Raw genomic sequence first — 25,016 nt, forward strand, 5'->3', positions numbered from 1 at the left:
CGCTGCCCATACTGCAGCCCGGGCATTTAAATATCTGAACCGGGCATAAGCTGCCCGTAAGTAGGCATTTAGCCATTCCAACCATTCTCCCTCCTCCTAGCTGGAGCCGCACCACAAACACAAGCAGCAAAGAAAGCAAATAAATCATGGAATAGCAGTATGAAGAAAGAAAATATTTTTAAAGAAAAAAGGAGTGAATACCTCACCCATCCTTTGGTATAACTTAACTTAGAAATTGAAAGTACACATCTCAACCACCGCCAAACATAGTTTAAACCAGATTATTACCAATAAAAAAAGGAAAAGAAAGCCCCAACCGGAAATCCTCTGTTTTTTTAAAGAGAAAAAAACAAAGACATACCCAAACAACACTACTATTTGTACATACTAAATTGTTCAGATTAGGTTAAATTTGTCCACAAAGTCTCTTGCCTTCTCCAATGTCTCAAAGAGATGTATGGATCCATCTAAGGTGTTCAGAAGCACCACCAGATACCTCAGAGAGTACTGGATCCCAAGCTCCCTCAGCGTTCTCTTGACACCGTCATAGGATTTTTTTTTCTGGATCACTGCTGCTGAGAAGGCCTGGAAGAACATGATCTTAGAGCCTTTGTAAACGAGGACCTTTGGATCCTTCCCCTGGATTCTGGAAGCTTCCACAATTTTCTCCTTATCTCTATAATGATGGAATAGCACCAAGTGAGGACAAGGACATTGATCCAGACCTGACCTCCACGCCATGATCTGGTGAGCTCTCTCGATCTTCAAGCCTCTCACTCCAGCCTCCAAGTTAAGGAATTTCGGCAACCAGTCCTCAATAAATTCCGCCGGCTGCTCGCCTTCCTTGCCCTCCAACAGACCAACGATCCAAATGTTTTTTCTCCTGCCCTGTTCTCAAGATCATCCACTTGGCTATGCAAATTATGTACCTGCATTTCCAGGATCCTATCCTTGGAGGGACTGGTATCAGCTTCTACCACTGTGACTCTGTGTTCAACCTCATCTGTCCTCTTTTCCAGGTCTCCCAGTTGGTGTTCATCCTTCTGCAGCATGATAGAGATCAGGGCTAGTTTCTCCTCTATCTGTTTACCCAACATCTTGCAAGAGTTCGCGAGCCCCTTCACCAGGGCCTGGAAAGAAATAGAGTCTGCGGATCCTGCAGGCTGGGCCGGGGGCCTGGCCTCGTACGCTCCTCCTCTCTTCTTCGGCATCTCTGGACGGCAAAAACTCAGGTGAGTTGATATTTCCACAACCTTTCCAGAGTCCCAGAATATCGCAATGGTCCGGGTTGGGCGGGTTAGAAGTCCATCTCACTTGTGTAGCGGTGCAGAGTCCTGCAACGCGATCCTCCTAGATCACCGCCATCTTGGATTCTCCCCCCACAAGTTTATTACCCTTTGAGAGAAGACATTCCTCCTTATCTCCATTTTAAATGTGTAACTCCTCATTCTGAGATTTTGATCTCTGGACCGAGACTCCCATATAAAGGGAAACAACGTCTCACATCTACCTTATCAAATCTCCGAAGAATCTTGTATATTTCAATAAAGTTTTTTCTCATTCTTCTGAATTCCACCAACTCAACCTCTCCTCATTATCTGTCCCTCCACAACTGAGATCAGCCAAGTGAACGCCCAATGGATTGCCTCTAATGCCAGCATACCTTTGGTTTGATAAGGGGCACAAAACTTTGGTTTGATTAGTGCCTTGTATAGTTTTAGCAAGACTTCTCTATTTGTAATAGTCCATTCCCTTTGAAATAAAGGCCAACATTACATTTGCCTTCCCTATTACCGACTGAACTTGGCTGCTAGCTTTTTGTGATTTATGCACAAGGATTCCCAAATTGCCTTGTAGCTATCTGCAGTCTTTCTCCATTTAAATTGCATTCAGCTCCTCTATTCTTCCTGACATAGTGCACCATCTTATAATTTTCCACATTATATTCCATTTGCTAATTTTTGTCCATTTGCTTTACCTGTCTACATCCCTCTACAGACTCTTTGTATCATCCTTACCACTTAACCTTCCCACCTGTTTTGTGCTATTTGCAAAGTGGAAGTACATTCACTTTACTCACCCAAGTCATTAATATAACTTGTGTCATCAGCACTTATCCCTGTGGATTATAGGATGCCATCCTGAAAATGTCTCTACCACCTCCCCCCCCCCCCCTTCCAATTCCAACTGTTTTCTTTCGTGAACAAATCCTCTAACCATGCTACTATACTTCCTCCAACACCATGTGCTCTTATCCTGTTAAGTGGCCTAATATGTGGTACCTTATCAAGCAAATGGAATTTTGTGGTACCTTCTGAAACCCCAAATATATAACATCCATTGTTCCCCCTTTATCTATCCTACTTGCTACCTCCTCAAAGACTTCTAATAAATTTTTCAGTCATGCTTTCCCCTTAATGAAGCCATACTGACTCTGTGTGGCCTGCAGGTAGAAAGGCACAGAGAATCTCGTCAACTTGCAACAATTAAAATTATACATGGTTTAAGTCTAAGGTGTCTTTAGGTGAAAGGACAGGATGATGGACGTTCAGGATCTTGTATAGTTGATGAAAGCACTGGGGATTTCTGTAACATCAGAACAGGGATACCTATTGAGGATATTAGTGTTGCATGTGCCTTTCCAATATTCAATTCAGGCAACAGAAAACATTCAATATGACATAATAAGGAAAATAATCTTAAACTTGATGAATTACCTCAGCAGAGGATCAATCAGCATCTGGTTTACATAGGCAACATCATATATTTGGCACCATTCATCCTTTATCCATGTGGTCAGGTTCAGACTATCAAAGAAGAACCTAAGAAACTGTGGAAAGATCACAACAGCCATGGAAATAATGATAAAACTAAGGTCTTAAATAAAATATTTACGTTTTCAGGGATTAATGAATGCCATCCTCACTTGGTGCATTTTGTTCGCAGGCTGAGAGTTGACAATCTTGGTGAAATGTCTCAGACCCAGTTCTTCCAGTCGAAAAATAGCAAGATAGCATATAACTGTAAGAGAACAGAGCATGTACAGTGTTATTTTAGAAACAAGAGAAAATTCAGGTGAGTAGCTGAGTGATACAGTTCAAGATTGACCAAGTCCAAGTCATATTTGGGTCACATGAGCTGATCATACTTGGGTCAGCAAGTACTGCTGTTCAAATATCTTCAATTCCACTGAATTAGCAAGAAGGAAAAATGTTGGCTCAGGATCCCTGTAAAAGCTTGCGGAAGTCAGGTGAAAAAAGGACGAGGGCTGGCTGTGATAGATCCCATTATCAATTACTCTGCTGCTATAAAACTGCTCACATGGACAAATTATTGAAGGGTAATCTGTGCTGGAGCACTCCAATGATTTTTGTCAAAACCTTCGTGCAGAAAGGGACAAAGAAAGAAACCAAGGAACAGCAGGAGTTTTATTGAGCAATGGTCTAAAAGTGACAAGCGTAGTTCTAACCTGGCATGTATTACTTTCAAATTAGATTGAAATTAATGAAGAAATTAAGGCATTTCCCTCCATTTATATTAAATCAAATTCTGGGAGAAAGAAGAGATTTGTACATGAAGGAAATAAATTCAACTTTGGCAATACTCATCATCTCATGGAATGATAAAGTAATTGTACACAGAAGGAACTATTGGGCTCATTGAGTCTACTAGGCTGAGGGCATCACTGGCAGGTAAGCATTTATTGTCCATCCCTAATTGGCCAAAGGAAGTTAAGAGTCAACCACATTCTCAACCAGAATCACATGTAGGCCAGATCTGGTAAGGATGGCAGTTCCCTTCCCGAAAGGACACTAGTGAACCTCATAGGTTTTTCCAACCATAAACAATGGATTCATGGCCATCTTTAGACTTTTTAAAACTGAATTCAAGATCTACCTTCTGCTGTGGAGGGATTCAAATCCGCATTGTGGGACATTATCTAGGTCTTTCAGTAACAGTACGGTGATAATACCATTAGGCCATCACTTCTCCATGGAAGAGATTGATCATTTTATAAAGAGAGGATGGACAAACTAAGCTGATATTTATTGGAGTTTAGAAAAGTAAGTGGTGACTTAATTGAAAACATGCAAGATCCTGAGGGGTTTTGATGCATAGATATAGAAAAGATGTTTCCTCCAAATGCCAACAGGATTACACAAAGTCACCATGGAGTTATGAAAAGAAAATCATGTTAGACAAAACCGCTAGACATTTTTGAGGATGTACCTTGTAGAATAGGAAAGGGGAAATTAATGGATGTAGTGAATTTGGATTTTCAGGATGCTTTTGATAAAGACTCATGTGAAAGGTTATTGTACAAAATCAAAGCACATGGAATTGGGTAATACACTGGTGTAGATTGAGAATTGGTTGCCATAAAGGAAACAGAGAAATAAATTCAGACTTAAAAGCCATTGTTTCTTTGTTCACAGATTCTGACAGTTTCTCCAGCACTTTATGTTTTGAAATCAAATTTCCAGTAATCTTTGTACATTGCTTTTTATTGCAGGAATAAATGGGTCTTTCTTGGAGTGAAGGTGATAATTCATGAGGTACAACAGGAATTAGTACTTGGGACCAAGCTATCCATAATATAGCAACTGTTTCGATTAGTGAGTCAAATATTATGCTTGCTGGCATTGCACAGGGTGGAATTGTGAGTGTGAGGAAGCTGGACAAGAAGCTTCAAGGTGACTGAGACAAATTGAGCAAGAGGACAAATACATGGTTTATGTAATGTGGATAAGTATGAAGATTTCCACTTTAGTAGAATAAGAAGAATAGTAGAGTATTATTTAAATGATTATAGATTGTAAAATATTGATGTATAAAGTAACCTGCATGTCCTTATATAAGGTGAAAGTAAGCACTATTGCAGCAAATAGTAAGGAAGGCAAATAGAATGTTTGCCTTCAATGCAAGAGGGTTTCAGTACAGGAGTGAGGATGGCTTTATTCAGATGCACTGGGTCTTAGTAAGATCATACCTGGAGTATTATGTGCAGTTTTCATCTCCTAGTTAAGAAAATATATACTCACCACAGGCTGATTTGTAGTATGGCACATTTATTGAATGAGGATAGACTGAGTTGACTGGAGTTGAGAAGAACAAGATCGGAGCTGATTGAAATGCATAGAAGCCTGACAATGCTGGACAGGCTGAATGCAAGGATGATGTTTCCCATGTCTGGGGATCCAGAACAAGGGATTATTATCTGAGGATATAGGATGGGCCATTTCAGAATAGGATGAGGAGAAATTTCTTCATTCAGAAGTTGGTGAACTAATGGAATTTGACCACAGATGGTTGTGGAGGCCAAGTCATGTTTAAGAAGGAAACAGATATCTAGAGAATAATGGTATTGAGGAATTGGGAGAGAGCAGGAGCACAGCTTTGAGATAGATGATCAGCGATGACCATGTTGAAATATACAGTGGGCTTGAAGGCCATGGAAAAACCAACATTTAGGGTGTATAAAAAGACAGTGTTGATTGGTTAGCAAGTGGACTGTAATTGGTGGAGATATTGCTGTTGACCTATTTTTCTAAGCAACGTGCTCAGAGATGTTATTACACACCTCTGGAGCAAGTGGGACTTGAACTCAGGCCTCTCGGTCCGGGGTAGGAACCCCACCTCTGCACCACAAAAGCCCCTTGCCAAAATCTGCACTAACAATTATGGAGAGTCTGGATCAGTGGTGCTGGAAGAGCACAGGAGTTCAGGCAGCATCCAAATAGCAGCGAAATCGACGTTTCGGGCAAAAGCCCTTCATCAGGAATAAAGGCAGTGAGCCTGAAGCGTGGAGAAATAAGCTCGAGTATGGTGGGGGTGGGAGAAAGTAGCAATGGGTGAGTGGGGGAGGGGATGAAGGTGATAAGTCAGGGAGGAGAGGGTGGAGTGGATAGGTGGAAAAGGAGATAGGCAGGTAGGACAAGTCCGGACAAGTCTTGGGGACAGTGATGAGCTGGAAGTTTAGAACTAGGGTGAGGTGGGGGAAGGGGAAATGAGGAAACTGTTGAAGTGTTCCGAGGCGGAAGATGAGGCGTTCTTCCTCCAGGCGTCTGGTGGTGAGGGAGTGGCGGTGAAGGAGGCCCAGGACCTCCATGTCCTCGGCAGAGTGGGAGGGGGAATTGAAATGTTGGGCCACGGGGCGGTGTGGTTGATTGGTGCGGGTGTCCCGGTGATGTTCCCTAAAGCGCTCTGCTAGGAGGCGCCCAGTCTCCCCAATGTAGAGGAGACCGCATCGGGAGCAACGGATACAATAAATTATATTAGTGGATGTGCAAGTAAAACTTTGATGGATGTGGAAGGCTCCTTTAGGGCCTTGGATAGAGGTGAGGGAGGAGGTGTGGGCGCAGGTTTTACAGTTCCTGCGGTGGCAGGGGAAAGTGCCAGGATGGGAGGGTGGGTTGTAGGGGGGCGTGGACCTGACCAGGTAGTCACGGAGGGAACGGTCTTTGCGGAAGGCGGAAAGGGGTGGGGAGGGAAATATATCCCTGGTGGTGGGGTCTGTTTGGAGGTGGCGGATGATTTGGTTTATGCAAAGGTTGGTAGGGTGGAAGGTGAGCACCAGGGGCGTTCTGTCCTTTTACGGTTGGAGGTGTGGGGTCTGAGGGCGGAGGTGCGGGATGTAGACGAGATGCATTGGAGGGCATCTTTAACCATGTGGGAAGGGAAATTGCAGTCTCGAAAGAAGGAGGCCATCTGATGTGTTCTGTGGTGGAACTGGTCCTCCTGGGAGCAGATCCGGCGGAGGCGGAGGAATTGGGAATACGGGATGGCATTTTTGCAAGAGGTAGGGTGGGAAGAGGTGTAATCCAGGTAGCTGTGGGAGTCGGTGGGTTTGTAAAAAATGTCAGTGTCAAGTCGGTCGTCATTAATGGAGATGGAGAGGTCCAGGAAGGGGAGGGAGGTGTCAGAGATGGTCCAGGTAAATTTAAGGTCAGGGTGGAATGTGTTGGTGAAGTTGATGAATTGCTCAACCTCCTCACGGGAGCATGAGGTGGCACCAATGCAGTCATCAATGTAGCGGAGGAAGAGGTGGGAAGTGGTGCCAGTGTAATTACAGAAGATCAACTGCTCTACGTAGCCAACAAAGAGACAGGCATAGCTAGGGCCCATACGTGTGCCCATGGCTACTCCTTTGGTCTGGAGGAAGTGGGAGGATTCAAAGGAGAAATTGTTAAGGGTGAGGACCAGTTCGGCCAAACGAATGAGAGTGTCGGTGGAAGGGTACTGTTGGGGACGTCTGGAGAGGAAAAAACGGAGGGCTAGGAAGCCCTGGTCATGGCGGATGGAGGTGTAGAGGGATTGGATATCCGTGGTGAAGATGAGGCGTTGGGGGCGGGGGAAACGGAAGTCTTGGAGGAGGTGGAGGGCATGGGTGGTGTCTCGAAAGTATGTGGGGAGTTCCTGGACTAGGGGGGATAGGACAGTGTCGAGGTAGGTAGAGATGAGTTCAGTGGGGCAGGAGCATGCTGAGACAATGGTTCGGCCAGGGTGGTCATGCTTGTGGATCTTGGGAAGGAGGTAGAACCGGGCAGTGCGGGGTTCCCGGACTATGAGGTTGGAAGCTGTGGGTGGGAGATCTACTGAGGTGATGAGGTTCTGTATGGTCTGGGAGATGATGGTTTGGTGATGGGGGGTGGGGTCATGGTCGAGGGGGCAGTAGGATGAGGTGTCCTTGAGTTGACATTTTGCTTCAGCGGTGTAGAGGTCAGTGCACCAGACTACCACTGCACCCCCTTTATCCGCTGGCTTGATGGTGAGGTTGGGATTGGAGCAGAGGGATTGGAGGGCTGCGCGTTGTGAGGGTGAGAGGTTGGAGTGGGGGAGGGAAGTAGACAGGTTGAGGCGGTTAATGTCCCGGCGGCAGTTGGAAATGAAGAGGTCGAGGGCAGTTAATAGGCCAGCGCGGGGTGTCCAGGTGGATGCAGTGTGTTAGAGGTGGGCGAAGGGGTCCTCGGAAGGTGGGCGGGAGTCCTGGAGAGTATTATGGAGAGTACTGACTAGTCAAAAGCACCCATGGCTACAAAGGGAGATGGTCACAGAGCAAATCATCTCAGTCCCAGAAAAATACTGCAGGAGTTCCTCAGGGTTTTATGTTTTCTGATCAATCTGCTTGAGATGTTACAACACATCTCTGGAGCAGGTGGGACTTGAACATGGGCCTCCTGGCTCAGAGGTAGGGACTCTGCCACTTTGCCACAGGTTATGCCATTGAAAATGCAACAGCTAATGATGATTGACAGTAAACAGCCAGGCTTTGTTTAGATTTCAAACAAACCTGGGTAAATTTGATTGTCCTGAGAAATGAACTAACAAATAGCTGTCACCTATTTAGTTGAGTTGAAAAAGATCTCCATGCATGCACATTGTCTCAGTCCACAAAGAGCAAGGCCCTGTATTTTGATATATGCAGCACATGCAACTGTGGCATCCTGTGAGCCTGACTGACAATCTTAAATTCGTTGTCAGTGTAATTCTTTGCAGTAGATGTAATTCTGCAATCAGACAATTTTTTTCTGGATAATCCTGAATGTGCTAAGAATTGTACTGACAACCAATTTAGGATTGTCAGTCGGTTAGCAATGATACACTTCTCTTGATAATTCTGAAGAGATATCAATTCCAATTCAGCACACAAATCCTCCAGGTAACATGTTGCATGGAACATGTTTCACACCATACACAGAACTCAAGCAGTCAGTGAGAATGGCATTCCTGCTGCAACTTTCTCCTCTCCTCTTCTTGTGAAAGTGTTGGCTCTTGGCTGGGAAATTCCCTCATGTGAAAGGTCCATTCTTTCATGTATGGACTTGGATCTTAAGTGTTGCCAAATTTTTAGGCCACTGAAACATGGTGACCCCCATCCTGTCATCACTCATCATCTAAAAAAAGAGCTACAAGGGAATAAGTCACCAAAGTTCCTACTCATATGTGCTAATTGACCTTGGTTCCCCATGGACTAATGGGTGCAGATTAATTGGGGGGTAGGCGGCAAGGTCAACTGGTGAATATCAGTAGGACCCTCGGTGACTTATTCTCTTGTAGCTCCTTTTTTAAGGGCATTCGAGGGATGTGGATATCACTGTCTCAGAAGGGAGAAGTCAGAAATACTAAGGGTACATTGAGGCCAATGGACTGTGGGTGACAGCAGGTAATTCAACAAAGACCAAGGGTTAAATCTGAGATCTCTGTTGCCTGCACTGCTGAGCTGCTAACCAGCTGAACTAATAGTGCGCTAAATATCTCTTCTCCAAATTCAGCTGCCACAAATGACTTTACATAAACTGCTCAAACATCTCTTACCCACGTAGAGATTGCATTCCGATCGCAGAAAGTTCCTGCCATCTAGCATATAAAATTCAGACACTACCACATTGAGCAGTGGCTTGTACTGTAAACAGCCCGACAGGACTTCCACAATGAATGTACGTTCAGCTTCACCTTGTGCCTGCAAATTAAGCACAATTGACAGAAAATGTCACTGAAAATAATCTGGTTTAAATTGTAACTGAAACTGGAGCTACTTTTTGAAATAAAACTTTAATTGCTTTGTTTCAAAAAGTAAATACATATTTACCAGAATCAATATCCCAGAGAATGCAAATCATTAGTTATGTTTTCAGTTGCATTGTGTGGAGTTAATAGACTGTGTAAACTGGAACGAGGGAAGCATATCTTTTGCTATTGGCAAATATACTCGGAACCACACACCTGAAGTGATCTGTGTTGATTGATCTCGTCCCTGCTTTTTTTATTCTTGCATGAAATGTGGGTATTACTGGCAAGGCTAGCATGTACTGCTCAGCCCAAGTTGCTATTGAACTAATTGACTCTCTGGGCTATTTCAGAGGTCAGTAAAGAGTCAATCACACTACTGTGGGTCTGGAGTCATGTTTCAGCAAGACCAGGTAAGGATGGCAGACTTCCTTCCCTAAAGGATATTAGTAAACCAGATGGGTTTTTACAATATAAAGACCACTACTTTTGTACTATGGACTTAAAGCAGAAAAAGATACTGCTTTAATTAGGATACTGGAGTGTTGAACCCCAGCACAGCATGGCGAAATTTGAATTCAACAAAAATCTGATATGAAAGAAATGTAACCTAATAGCAATTACACTCAAATTGTCACACAAACCCATCTGGCTCACTAATGTTCTTTAGGGTCAGAAATCTGTCATTTTTATCCAGTTTGATCTGTATCTGACTCAAAACATACAGCAATTTAGTTGACACTTGCCTGCTGGATAATTAGGGATGAGCAATAAATGCTGGACCAGGAATCCATGAAAAAAACCTGGATTTGCGAGTACTCTCACATAATAGCCTTGTCACGCAGCCTCTATCTTGGAGCTGCAGATTCCATCAGTTCCAGCAGTTCTCTTACCAGGACTGAAAAGCTTTCTGTGTCTTTGAAGTATTCACTGTCGAGTGTTGTCATGTGGTACATTGCATTCACTGTCCTCAGCAATCAGCAATGTTTGCTTTCCTTGACATCTCTTGAGTGACCAGCATGTTTACCACATTGAGACTGGAGCTGCCAAATTAGATCTTTAGATCTCCGGCTGATCACCATGTGGTGTGTGTTGCTATCTGTACCTTTTAAGTGTATCAATTCTTTAGGGGCTTATGCGATGTCGTGTGGGTAAGTATAGCAGGTGTTTGATCTAACAAGAACATTTTATGGAATAATTGGTCATTCTTTTCTTTTCCAGGCAGTTAGTGTATATGCAGTCAGTTATTAATAATGAGAAAGTATCCATTTTTCTCATTTAAATATTTTTTTTCACATTTTTATGCTCTTTGCTTGAGTCTGTGGTAGAGTTAATTGACTAGTTGCATTGAAGTTGCAGTAGTATCACACATATCTTGGTTTGTTAACTTTTTTCTATGTTGACAATTAAATGGCTTACTTTCTTAACAAGCCTATCTATCTAAAATTTTACAAGTGCTAACCTGCTGCACTCCTAACTATTGGAGTGACTTAATGTCTGAAATGCCAGCATTTTGAGTTTTCTTGGTGGTTTTTGTGCCTCATTCTGATCACTGAGGACCTCTGAACACAAGCTGGGCTCAATATCCAGTGGTGGATCTCCACTCATTTTATGTTGAGTATAGTTTGAGAAGTGCCAGAGTAAATATATCAGTCTCAAATGGAATGAAGCTTTATTTTAAAGGACAGGAATATTTTGTCCTTCACAAATGACACTTCAGCATATGACATTTCTTTTACATGTATTTACACAGTTTTTTTATTCTTATGGGAGTCGCTGGTGAATCCAATCTTTCTTGCCGAACACATCAATGTCCTGTATAGCCGCAACATGACCTCCCAAATCCTATACACAACGCTCTCACCAATAAAGGAAAGCATACCAAATGCTGCCTTCACTATCCTATCTACCTGTGACTCTACTTTCAAGGAGCTATGAACTTGCACTTCTAGGTCTCTTTCTTCAACAACGCACCCCAGAACCTTACCATTAAGTGTATAAGTCCTGCTCCGATTTGCTTTTTCAAAATGCAGCACCTCACATTTATCTAAATTAAACTTCATCTGCCACTCCTCAGCCCATTGGCCCATTAGATCAAGATCCTGTTGTAATCTGAGGTAACCTTCTTCACTGTCCACTATACCTACAAATTTGATGTCATCTGCAAGCTTACTAACCGTACCTCCTATATTCATATCCAAATCATTTATGTAAATGAAGAAAGGTAGTGGACTCAGCACCGACCCTTGTGGCATACCACTGGTCACAGGCCTCCAGTCTGAAAAGCAACTGTCCACCATCACCCTCTGTCATTATGAACCCATTTCCTCACAGCATTGGTGTGGGCCTCTGGATTGCTAGTGTTATCCAGACATTACTGTCATTGCCATTATGTTAACTCTGGAGTTAAGACCTTTTATCTATGTTTGGACCAAGGTTGTAATGAGATCAGGAGATAAGTGATGCTACAGAACCCAAACTGAGCTTCAATAAGCAGGTTATTAATTTGCAAATGCTGCTTGATAGCATTGTCAATGACTCCTTTACTATTACTTCCTTGATGATTGAGAATAGACTGATAGAGCAGAAAGTAGCTGGGTTGGATTTATCCTGCTTCCTATGCGTGTGACATACCTGGGCAATTTTCCACATTATTGGCTAGATCCCAGTATTGTAGCTGTACTGGAACAGCTTGACTAGGATCTTCAGCACTCTTGCTGGAATGTTATCAGGGCTAATATCTTTTGCAGTGTGTAGTGTTTTCAGTCATTTCTTGATATCACATGGAGTGAACCAAATTGGTTGAAGACTGATATCTATGCTACTGGAGATCTCAAATGAATCATCTACTGCTCTGTACCAATATACTCATATTTATATTTCATACTGTTTTACTACTGCCTGACTTCATTGATTAATCATTCCTGGTGTTAGAAAATGCATTGGTGAAATTCAGGTCTGAGCAACAACATCGATCTTTCATGAATGAACTAAAACAACCAGAAACTTTGGACAAAACTGGTAAGCAAACGACAAGACTCATCTGTATGACAGGGAATAACCTGGTCATAGTTACATGTATATTGATGACTGAATAAAGTATCATACAGCCTGTTCTTCAGTGAATATTCTAACCAGTTTCACTACATATTACAATGTACTCTGACTTTCTATACAGCAGGACAAAATGTTTTGTAAAAGTCACAGTATTACACAAATGAAAAGTTTATTTGTTTTTCCACATAATTAAAATATGTAAAGAAACGATATATACTAATTCCACATTTTCTATGCAAATATCTAAAACAAGTAAATAATGAAAATGAGGAGAACGTGAGGACTGCAGATGCTGGAGATCAGAATCGAGAGTGTAGTGCTGGAAAAGCACAGCAGGTCAGGCAGCATCCAAGGAGCAGGAGAATTGACATTTCAGGCATACGCCGTTCATCAGGGCTTATGCCTGAAACATTGATTCTCCTAAAATCGGATGCTGCCTGACCTGCTGTGCTTTTCCAGCATTACACTCTCGACAAATAATAAAAATGAGCACAAATAGTCATCAGTCCACTTTTCCACTATCTTAGTATTAATAAAATAGCACTATTTGGTCCCTGGAGGCTAGTTTGCCATTGAACTTAAACCTTGTTTGGATCAGAGTGGTGCTGGAAAAGCACAGCAGGTCAGGCAGTATCCGAGGAGCAGGAAAATCGATGTTTCGGGCAAAAGCCCTTCCTGATGAAGGGCTTTTGCCTGAAATGTCAATTTTCCTGCTCTTCAGATGCTGCCTGACCTGCTGTGCTTTTCCAGCACCTCTCTGATCTATACTCTGCTTTCCAGCATCTGCAGTCATCACTTTTGCCTAGTCAAATCTTGTTTGACCTCCTTGAATTCTTGTTTTCTGCACTAGCCCACATTCATTAATAGCTGAAAATGTGTTGCTGGAAAAGCACAGCAGGTCAGGCAGCATCCAGGGAACAGGAGAATCGACGTTTCGGGCATAAGCCCTTCTTCCTGAAGAAGGGCTTATGCCTGAAACGTCGATTCTCCTGTTCCCTGGATGCTACCTGACCTGCTGCGCTTTTCCAGCAACACATTTTCAGCTCTGATCTCCAGCATCTGCAGACCTCACTTTCTCCACATTCATTAATATCCAAATAACTACTAACCTCAGTTGTTGAGTATACTCAAGGCATCCAGAGCTCTCTCAAGTTGAGAATTCCAAAGTATCACAAGCATTTTAGTGAATAAATGTTTCTTCATCTCTAACCTTAATGCCTTATTCTCAAATTGTGACTATATGTTTAGATTTCCCAAGTAGGAACATTTTTTTTCTGAGCATCTCCCTTTCAAATCTCTTAAGAATGTTATGAGTTTCAACTGGATACCCTCTCATTCTTCTAAACTCCAAAGAATATTGACTCAGTGAACCCAATGTCTCCTCACTGGAGATCAGTCTGAGTTTGTTGCACTTCCTTGATGACAAGTAGGTACAAGGACAATGACAAGGAGAGCAAAGCGAAACATAGGTGCAACTTCACCAATACTCTGAAACATCGCAGTAAAACCACTTTGTGGTTGTACTCCAATTCCTTTATAATGGCAGTTAACATTTCATTTGACTTCCTAATTGATTGCTGAATCTACATCTTAATTTTCTGTGACTCATGTACAAGGACACAATCACTTTTTAAAAAGTAATCTGCTTATTTGTATTTATCTTACAGAGTGGATTACTTCACATTTGTGGTTGCTTCACAGTCAAACTGATAGATTAGGTTCAGGTGGATTAAGTTGCCAAAAGTAATTACGACCTGTAATGTCATGTCCAGGTGTGGGTCTAAATAGATATTGGGCGAATATATTATCACAGGGTATCTGTCTAAATATAACCTTTCGGAAATTATGTCCTTGACAAGACTTTCTAGCCAAACAGGTCCTAATAAATATCTTGGCCAGCAAATGTCTCAACTCTGTTATACTGGTCTCAAGTGTCAATGTACATTCCATCTACCAGTATCCATAGCTCTTTCAGAAACAGTGGTTGTCAGAACATTTACTGCTCTAAAATGGATTGTGGACTTTCTGCATGCCAGTGTGACTCAATGATACAAATGAGCAGGAACATTGTAGGATCAAACATCACACCAGGACTTGAACACATAATCTGGGCTGACATTTCAATCAGGAATGATGTCTTTCTCATGAGATTTTAAACTAAGGTTGAACTGTTGTTCCAATTGATGTATATAAGAGATTTCATTCGACAATTTAAAGAGTGTCAGCAGTGTTCTTAATATGTTGGACAATATTTATCCCTGAACCAACATCATCTGATTGTTTCTCTCATTGCTGTCTGTGAGAATTTGTGCAAAAAGGTCCTGAATTCCCCAAAATTTCAACAGTGACAACAGTTTGAAACTGACATCCACAATGCATTTATGTAGCACTTTTCAGGTAATAAAACACATAAAGACACTTTGCAGCAGTATCTATGACCAAGCCAGACAAGTAGATATCAGATGGACTTGGTCAAATAGGTACACTTTAAATAATATCTTCGAGTCAGAGAGAGAAGGATAGAGGCAGAGTGGTTTCCAACGATCGTTTGAGAGTTTAGGACCAAAGTAGTTGAAGACAGGCTGCTAATAGTTGAATGATTAGTCAAAAATATGCAAAAGCACAGAACTAAAGAAACTGAAGACTCAGAGTTGTTGGGACGGAGAAGGATATCGAGTAAGGAAAGGCCAGGCCTGGAAGAGCAGAAAGTATAAAACTGAACCTTTGTTTCACCAGGAGCCAGCTTGGATGAACACACCCTGAGGCTGAACAGGACTTGGTGTGCCTTTGAGTATGAATGGCAGAGTTTGGAATGAGCTTAAGTTTACAGAGGATGTAAGATAGGAAGCTAGCTGAAATAGTAATCTACAGGTAACTAAGGCATAGTGGAGAGTTGAGAGTTTCAGCAACAGCTGAGCTGACACAGGGCAGATTGGATAATTATACAAAAGTAGATGTAGGTAGTTTTAGTGATGGCACAGATGTGTAGTCAGAACCACAAAATGGGATCAACCATGACCGAAAAGTTGTGAACACCTTGGTTCAGACTTAAACAGTTTCTTCAAAATAGCCTCATTTGCAGTGATGTGTTTTGCAAAATCTGAATGTGAAAGGAATTGCTTGTATACAAGTTCTGACTTACTTTGTTTTACCTTTAGCAAGTTCTACACTATTCATTGAGTAGGTACTTTGATATTGGATCTTATTTTGAGTAAGTTAGTAGCAGACTTCCTTTGAACTAAGCCTCATCCAAAGATCCAGAGCACCTCAAATGCCAGTCCCATCAGCCAAAATGATTGTGATAGCATGGCAAAAGCGATGAGCTCTGACAACATTCTGGCAATAGTACCCAAGACATGTTTTCCAGAACTTGCTAGAACCCCAGCTCAGCTATAATACTGGCACCTACACAACAATGTGGAAAATTGGTCAGGTATGTCCTGTACCCAAAAAAAGCAGAACAAATCCAATCTAGCCAGTTGCAGCCGCATCAATTTACTCTCAAGCGTCAGGAAAGAGATGGATGGAAGATGTCATTATCAATACTATTGAGCATCACTTGCCCAAAAATAAGTTGCTCACTGACCCTCAATGTAAACATGGACAAAATAGCTGAATTCCAGAGTTGAGGTGAGAGTGACTGCCCTTGGCATCAAGATTACAGTTTTCTGAGTGTGGCATCAAGGAACCACAGCAAAACCGCAGTCAATGGGAATCGGGGAAAAACTCTCTGCTGTTTGGAGTCATACTGGGCACAAAGAAAGATGGTGTGGTTGTTGGAGGTCAGTCATCTCAGCTCCAGAACATCCTGCAGAAGTTCCTCAGGTTTGTAAGCCTAACCATCTTCAGCTGTTTCATCAATGACCTTCCCTCCATTATAACATCAGAAATGGGAATGTTCTCAGATGATTACACAATGTTCAGCACCATTCATGACTCACAGATACTGAAGCAGTCCATGACCAAGTGCAACAAAAATTGGGTAATATCCAGCATTTTACTAAAATGTGGGAAGTGACATTTGTGCCAGACAGGCAATGACCATTCCCAATAGAAGAGAATCTAATTATCTCCCTTGGACATTCAATGACATTACATCACTAAATCCCCGTTAACAACATCCTGGGGGGGTGGGGGGGGGGGGGGTGTTTACCATGCCCAGAAACTGAACTAGACAAGCGATATGAATACTGTGGATACAAAAGCAGGTCAGAAGCTAGGAATCCCACAATTATTTACTCATCTCCTGACTTCACAAAGCCTGTACACTATCTAAATGACACAAGTCAGGAGAGTGATGAAAGATTCTCAGTTGTCTAGATGAGTGCAGCTCCAGTGACACTCATGACATTTGACACTATCGGGCCAAAGAAACTTATTTGATTAGCACCAGATCCACAAATGTCTGTCGCTAACTCAATAACAGAAGTATCATCTGCAAAGTGATCTGCAGAAATCCTCCAGAGCTTCTAGATGACACCTTCCAAACCCACAACCACTAGTATCTAGAAGGACAAGAGCAGCAGATACATGTGAACACCAACATCTGCAAGTTCCCCTCCAAGCCACTCACCCCTAACTTAAAAATATATCACCATTCTTTCACTGTTACTGGGTCAAAATCCTGATAATTTCCTGCTAATGACATTATGGATGTCCTTACACCAAATAGACTGCAGCAGCTCAAGAAGACAGCTCATCACCACCTTCTCAAGGTCAATTAGTGATGGAAATAAATGTTGGCCCAGCTAGTGATGTCCACTTTCCACATATGAATAGAAAAAAAACAAGGATTCCACAATGCTCTAGCCAAAATTAGTTGAGAGACGTGTAGAACTCACTGGCTAAACATTTGTCTTTGAGAACATTTATCTTTGACTAGAACGTGATTAGATCTTGCATTATCATGACATTTATCACATTTCTCTGGGAGTTCTGCTGGCCTTCTGTCAGAATTACAACAGGTGACTGGTAACACTTCCACTGACTTCCGAATCATTTAAGATACAATTAGGTGTTTACACTTGGTGGCTGAGGTGTTTGGATCTCTCTGGATGGTTGCTGTTGATGAACTAAATTGTTTTCTTCACTTAATGATCTGTGCAGGAGGAGTCTTGTGGCCCTGTGCAAGTATCCCTACCTTTGAATCAGAAGGTTCAAGTCCTACCTGTTCCTCAGGTGTATCACAACATGTCTGAACAGGTTGTTTAAATTAACATCTTTGCAGTACTGAAGAAGTGCTGCAGAGGTGGCAATACTGGATGGAATGTTAAGTGCTGCCCAATTAGGTTACCCCCATACACAATGGCTTTCTCTGACATTGAAAATGTAAAATATTTCAGTGAACTGATTAACTTCCTCACCCCAAGGATCTCTCTGAAGCATTCTGTTGTGTCAGTAGCTCATTTGATAGCCCATTTGTTTACTCAGCAAGATAATATCCTTGTAATGAATTCTTAAATCAAAGTGCTTCACAAACAGAATAATCAATACAAAGGAAGAAGTAATTGCACAGAAAAACAGTACGCCAGGTAGCTTCACAAATGGTTTCCGTGAAAATCCTTTCTTAGTTTATATGATATTCACACCTTGCTTTTGTTCCATTTTTATAAAGGTCAACAAATGTACTGGGAGTTCCTGGTCAGGGAGAATTGAGATTTCAGAAAAAATACTGAGGTAATAAAACATAGTTGTGTGTTCACTGCAACACCTCACTGAGTCAATCAGAAAGTTTAGGCGTTGGGTTGGGAATTAAAAGGGCAATGTTTTCATAAGAAGTTTATTTACCAAATGTACTTTGTTACCTGCAGACAGTGCAATGATGTAAATCACTAGGTTATTTCTAGGAGACTAGATTAGAGTGGTGCTGGAAAAGCACAGCAGGTCAGGCAGCATCCAAAGAGCAGGAAAATCGACGTTTCGGGCAAAAGTCCTTCATCAGGATTCCGAAACGTCGATTTTCCTGCTTCTCGGATGCTGCCTGACCTGCTGTGCTTTTCCAGCACCACTCTAATCTAGACTCTGATCTCCAGCATCTGCAGTCCTCAGTTTTGCCGACTTCGAGGAGACGTCAACTTTATGAGAAATATACAAGTTCTCATTTTTATTCCTCCAAGTTACGAGATTGTCAGTCACTGTCCATTTAATCATATTACAGTCTGGGGCTGTGTTATCACAGATCGAAAATCTGACATTTTCACTGCTTCTGGTGAAGAATTGTGACATTCAGCAGCAATCATGTACAGATGGTAGGAACAGAACTGGACAGAGTGCGTTGTATCCTCTAAACCATTTGTGATAATTGTAGTGATTGTAATGAGGTCAGCCAGGTGTACCTCATAGGAAAATGAGTTCCCTGACTGGAGCTAATAATCTGGTCCAATCAGGGAGTAGAGTCTGACAGATAAAACCGGAGTGTCAGACATTCTGTCTACTCTGAGAGCTGGTTCTGAGGGAGCTGGATCAGTGTCAAGGATTCAGGCATGTAAATAAAGGGTGACTTGGTGGTGGGATACCAGCCTCTGTGGAGTTATTTCAGTAATCATTCATCACATCTCAGTCAGAATCTGCAGGAAATCTTCACTGAAACAACACCTGAATGATTGTTCAGGTTGCTGATTCCTTATTTAGACTTTCCACTACCTTGCGCCAGTAATTATTTCTTTCACATGCAAGCTTTCACAAACAGCTAACAGGATAATCAACTGCAAATGTGGCCCAAAACACAGACTTCTTACCACAAAATACGTAAGCACAATACTGCAGATGTTGGAAATCTGAAATAACAAAAAATGCTGAAAATACTCAACAGTTTTGGAGCACTTATAGAGAGACAGAAACAAAGTCAATATGATGAATGTTGAGACACTGTCCTGGTTTATGATGGGGGTGAATACTTCACAGTTATACTGGTATGGCCAACATGACTCATTCTTGGCCCTGTCCCCAATGCCAGTCATTTTTATCAGGTTTGACGCAGGAATGTCTGCCTGTCTTGTTAATTTGGCTAATTAAGAATCTTATTAAACACATTTAAGGAAAGCTGACTGGATATTTCACTTGTCCTTTAGTTTCCCAAACAGAAGCTGGGTTGTGGTTTAAATGCCTGGAGGTGACCATTTAGTAAGGAGAAAGTGAGGAGCACAGGTGACCATTTAGAGTCATAGAGTCATAGAGATGTACAGCATGGAAAAAGACCCTTCGGTCTAACCCATCCATGCCAACCATATATCCCAACCAAATCTAGTCCCACACTCGGCCCATATCCCTCCAAACCCTTTCTATTCGTATACCCATCCAAGTGCCTCTTAAATGTTGCAATTGTACCAGCCTCCATCACTTCCTCTGGGAGCTCATTCCATACACGTACCACCTTCTGTGTGGAAACAGTTGCCCCGTAGGTCTCTTTTATATCTTTCCCCTCTCTCCCTCGACCTATGACTTCTAGTTCTGGACTTCCCGACACCAGGGAAAAGACTTTGTCCATTTACCCTATCCATGCGCCTCATAATTTTGTAAACCTCTAAAAGGTTACCCCTCAGCCTCCGAAGCTCCAGGGAAAACAGTCCCAGCCTGTTCAGCCTCTCCCTCCAGCTCAGATCCTCCAATCCTGGCAACATCCTTGTAAATCTTTTCTGAACCCTTTCAAGTTTCACAACATCTTTCCTATAGGAAGGAGACCAGAATTACATGCAATATTCCAATAGTGGCCTAACCAATGTCCTATACAGCCGCAACATGACCTCCCAACTCCTGAACTCAATACTCTGACCAATAAAGGTAAGTATACCAAACGCCGCCTTCACTATCCTATCTACCTGCGACTCCACTTTCAAGGAGCTATGAACCTGCACTCCAAGGTCTCTTTGTTCAGCAACACTCCCTAGGACCTTACCATTAAGTGTATAAGTCCTGCTATGATTTGCTTTCCTAAAATGCAGCACCTCGCATTTATCTGAATTAATCTGCCACTTCTCAGCCCATTGGCCCATTTGGTCCAGATCCTGTTGTAATCTGAGGTAACCCTCTTCGCTGTCCACTACACCTCCAATTTTGGTGTCATCTGCAAACTTACTAACTGTACCTCTTATCCTCACACCCAAATCATTTATGTAAATGACAAAAAGTAGTGGACCCAGCACTGATCTTTGTGACACTCCACTGGTCACAGGTCTCCAGTCTGAAAAACAACCCTCCACCACCACCCTCTGTCTTCTACCTTTAAGCCAGTTTTTTTTTTTTTTAGATTTTTTTTTAGATTACTTACAGTGTGGGAACAGGCCCTTCGGCCCAACAAGTCCACACCGACCCGCCAAAGCGTAACCCACCCATACCGCTACATTTACCCCTTTACCTAACACTATGGGCAATTTAGCATGGCCAATTCACCTGACTTGCACATCTTTGGACTGTGGGAGGAAACCGGAGCCCCCGGAGGAAACCCACGCAGACACGGGGAGAACGTGCAAACTCCACACAGTCAGTCGCCTGAGTCGGGAATTGAACCCGGGTCTCTGGCGCTGCGAGGCAGCAGTGCTAACCACTGTGCCACCGTGCGCCCAGTTCTGTATCCAAATGGCTAGTTCTCCCTGTATTCCATGAAATCTAACCATGCTAATCAGTCTCCCATGGGGAACCTTACTGAAGTCCATAAACATCACATCTACCGTTCTGCCCTCATCAATCCTCTTTGTTCTTCCTCAAAAATACTCAATCAACTTTGTGAGACTTGATTTCTCACGCACAAAGCCATGTTGACTATCCCTAATCAGTCCTTGCCTTTCCAAATACATGTACATCCTGTCCCTCAGGATTCCCTCCAACAACTTGCCCACCACCGACATCAGGCTCACTGATCTATAGCTCCCTGGCTTGTCCTTACCACCCTTCTTAAAAAGTGGCACCACATTAGCCAACCTCCAGTTTTCCGACACCTCACCTGTGAATATCTATGATACAAATATCTCAGCAAGAGGCCCAGCAATTACTTCTCTAGCTTCCCACAAAGTTCTAGGGTACACCTGATCAGGTTCTGGGGATTTATCCAACTTTACCGTTTCAAGACATCCAGCATTTCCTCCTCTGTAATATATTTAGTGGCAGGTCAGTCAACAGGTGGCCAGCACTGCAGATAGGCCCTCCCTTACTGTCAGAGGCTGCCCAGCTGATTCCTCACACCCCCACATTTATGGCCTCGCTGCCATATCTACATCTTATTTATTGTTTGAGAAATTGTACCTCTAAGGTGAAGTACACCCTCAGTAACTTACTTACTACAGCAGGTTGCTGCTTCTTTCAAACTGGTAGAACTCAAAAGGCAAACATAAGAAATAGGTGCAGAGAAAGTTTATTTGGCTCCTCAGGCTTGCTCCACTATTCAATAAGATCATGGCTGATTCATTTGTGTGTTTCAATTTCCACATTCCCATTTACCTCCGATAACTTTTGATTTTCCTGCCAAACAAGAATCTATCCACCTCTGCCTTAACAATATTCAATGGCCTTGCCTCCACTGCCCTCTGAGGCACAGAATCCCAAGGTTGCACTTCAAAACAGTCATTCTGGACTGAAACAGAAAGGAATCATCCTTTCCCTGTCAGTCTTGTCAAGATCATTCAAGATCTTATACACTTTAATCAAGTCACCACTCACTCTTGTAAACTCCGATGGAATCAAATCCAGCCTGTTTAAACCCAGCTTCATACAGGCTGGTACAATTATAATATTTAAAAGGTTAGGATATCCGGTCAGCATGGACGAGCTGAACCGAAGAGTCCTTTTCCATGCTGTACAGCTCTATAACTTTATGAACCACCTCCAATGCATTTTCATCCTTCCTTAAACAAGGAGACCAAAACTGCATGTTGTATTTGAGACATGGTCTCACCAATACTCTGTACTATTGAAGCATATATCCTTAGGTTAAATTCTCACAATAAAGGATAACATTCCTATTAGGATTCTTGATTACATGGTGTATTTGCACATTAACATTTTATGATTCTTGCAATGAAACCCTTAAATCCCTCTGCATTTCAGAATTCCGCAGAGCTTCTCAATTTAAGTACTGTAATACATTTTTTATTCTTCCTGCCAAAGTGAACAACTTCACAATTTCTTATATTATACTTCATCTGCCAGATTTTTCCCCACTCACACAATATTATATCCACCTACAATTTCCTAATGTCTTCTTCACAACATTTGCTTACCTATCTTGGTGTCACCTGCAAATTTAGCTTTCATTCCTTTGTTTCCATTATTTAACTCACTGATGCAAATTGTAAAAGGTTGAGTCCCGAGCAAAGGCTGCAGGATTCCACATGTCACACCCCACCAATCAAACAAAGACCTAGTTATGCATACTTTCTGTTTTTTGCCAACCAAACAATCTTCCAACCATGGTAATATGCTACTCCCACAACATAAACTTTTATTGTCCACCATAGCCTTTGTTATTTCTTATGTCCTCTGGAAATCCACAAGTATCTATGTATAAGCTTCTTATTTATCTGCAGCATGTTATCCTTCAAAGAATACCAAACAGTTGGATAATCACAATTTCCTTTTCACAAAATCAAGGTGTCTGTTCCCAATATCTAGAGTTTTTCGAAGGTCAGAGCTATAATCTCTTTAATGATCAATTCAAACACCTTCCCATTGACAAGCCTATAGTTTCGTGTTTTCAGCCTCTCTCCTTTCTTGAATAAAGAGTCTACGTTTGCTGCTTTCAAATCTGATGAAACAGTTTCTGAATCTAGTGAATTGTCATTGTTTTTCCAGTACTTGGGTTGATGCCGAGTGATTTGTCCAGTTTCATTTCTTTGAAACTTTGTTGTGACTGGTACAACTGAATGGCTTGCTGTGCCATTTCAGAGGGCAATTGAGAGTCAACCACATTGCTGTGGGTCTAGAGTCATATGTAGGCCAGACCAGGTGAGGATGACAGATTTCCTTTCTTGAAGGACATTAGTGAACCAGATGGGTTTTTCTGACAATCGACGATAGCCTCATGATCATTAGTACATTCCTCATTTCAGATTTTGAAAAATTGAATTTAAATTCCACCATCTGCTGTGGCAGGATTTGAATCTAGATATTATAAACTCAGAGATAGCAGATTTTCTGGATTAATAATCAAGTGATTATAACTCTAGGCCATCACCTCCCCTTTTAACCCGAGTTCTTTCACAGTAAAAGATCTTTTTGGATAAAATGAAGTAAAATTGAATCCCATAGTAAGACTGAAAGTGACATACAGTTAGAACATTAAAGTGAAATAAGATCAATCACACTGACTCAAGAATGTGGTGATTATGTGATTGGATAGATAAACATAAAGATACAGCAGTAAATAAACAGTAAGAAACATTTGAAGAAACAATTCAAAATATTCAACAAAATGAGATTAAAAACAAAAACTCAGCAAGAAAGATTCTTCCATGGCTTAACATGGAAGTAACAGATACTATTATGATCCAAGCTGATAGTAATATTGGACAAGCCAGATCCCAGATTTAAACCTGGCTTGATGGATCATATATTCAAAGTTTGCAGTGGGTTATTGTCGTGGCTCTGTCCAATTGCAGGCTTTTACAAGATCCATCTCCCTAACAACCACTCCCAGTGTCCCAGGAATCTCCTGCACCATTTTTTTAGCCACACATTCATGTGCTTTAACTTCCATGTCTGTACTCATTTAGCCATGGCAGTGGGAGTGATCAGGAGATTACAATATTTGGGGTCCTCCTTGTTAATTTTCTCCCCAGCACCCTAAATTCTAATTGGAGAACAACTTTCCTCTTCCTACCCAAGTTATTGGTACCAAAGTGGACCATGATCTCTACCTGTTCACCTTGCTCCAGAAGAATTTCCTGGAGCTGCTTTGTGATAAACTTGATCCTGACTCAAGGGAGACAATATACCTTCCTGCAGTCACATCTATGACCACAGAAATGCCTGTCTATTTCCCCTAACAAACTATCGTTCTTCCCTCTTACCAGTTTCTTTATCTTGGGCTATTGAGACAGTTTTGCAAATCCTTTCTAAGTCTGAGACTTGAACCTCTTTTCAGTCATATGGCTATAACAATTTTATACACTCACAAGTCTCACAGACTAAAATCCAATTATGTTAGGAAGACTGGTACTGGACTGATGGCATCATAATAAAGTTGCTGGACAAGTATGCAGAACCTCAGGTTAATGTTTAACATACAGGGGTTCAAATCCTATCATGACAGATGATGGAATTTAAATTCAACAAAAGAAATCTGAGTAGCTAGCCTCCTGGCTACCATCTAATGATTTTCATAAAAACCTAGCAGATTAACGAATGCTTTTTTGGGAAGGAAATCTGCCAGCCTTACCTAGTTTGGCCTACATGTCATTCCAGACCTACAGCACTATGGTTGACAATTAACTGCCCTCTGAAATAATTTAACTACCCTGTGA

General features: G+C 42.0%; 1 protein-coding gene and 1 long non-coding RNA gene across 5 annotated transcripts in view; one reads left to right on the plus strand and one right to left on the minus strand.

Annotated features, from left to right (window-relative positions):
- The window catches only part of cfap99 (cilia and flagella associated protein 99), a 145,641-nt gene that overhangs the window by 88,245 nt on the left and 32,380 nt on the right, over nt 1-25,016 (minus strand). For all 3 annotated transcript variants that reach the window (XM_043704124.2, XM_043704129.2, XM_043704116.2), the window contains exons 3-5: nt 9,316-9,460; nt 2,927-3,021; nt 2,718-2,830 (exon numbers count right to left, since the gene is read on the minus strand). In XM_043704124.2, coding sequence (XP_043560059.1) covers nt 2,718-2,830; nt 2,927-3,021; nt 9,316-9,460 — 353 coding nt within the window. The remainder of the gene's footprint in view (nt 1-2,717; nt 2,831-2,926; nt 3,022-9,315; nt 9,461-25,016) is intronic.
- The window catches only part of LOC122556885 (uncharacterized), a 110,305-nt gene that overhangs the window by 55,991 nt on the left and 29,298 nt on the right, over nt 1-25,016 (plus strand). For both annotated transcript variants that reach the window (XR_015751382.1, XR_006313683.2), the window contains exon 3: nt 1,020-1,232. This is a non-coding gene — a long non-coding RNA (uncharacterized LOC122556885). The remainder of the gene's footprint in view (nt 1-1,019; nt 1,233-25,016) is intronic.

Source organism: Chiloscyllium plagiosum, unplaced genomic scaffold (assembly GCF_037043375.1).
Source record: "Chiloscyllium plagiosum isolate Xiang-an unplaced genomic scaffold, Cpla_swu_hap1 HiC_scaffold_2, whole genome shotgun sequence".
NCBI classification, from domain to species: Eukaryota; Metazoa; Chordata; class Chondrichthyes; order Orectolobiformes; family Hemiscylliidae; genus Chiloscyllium; species Chiloscyllium plagiosum.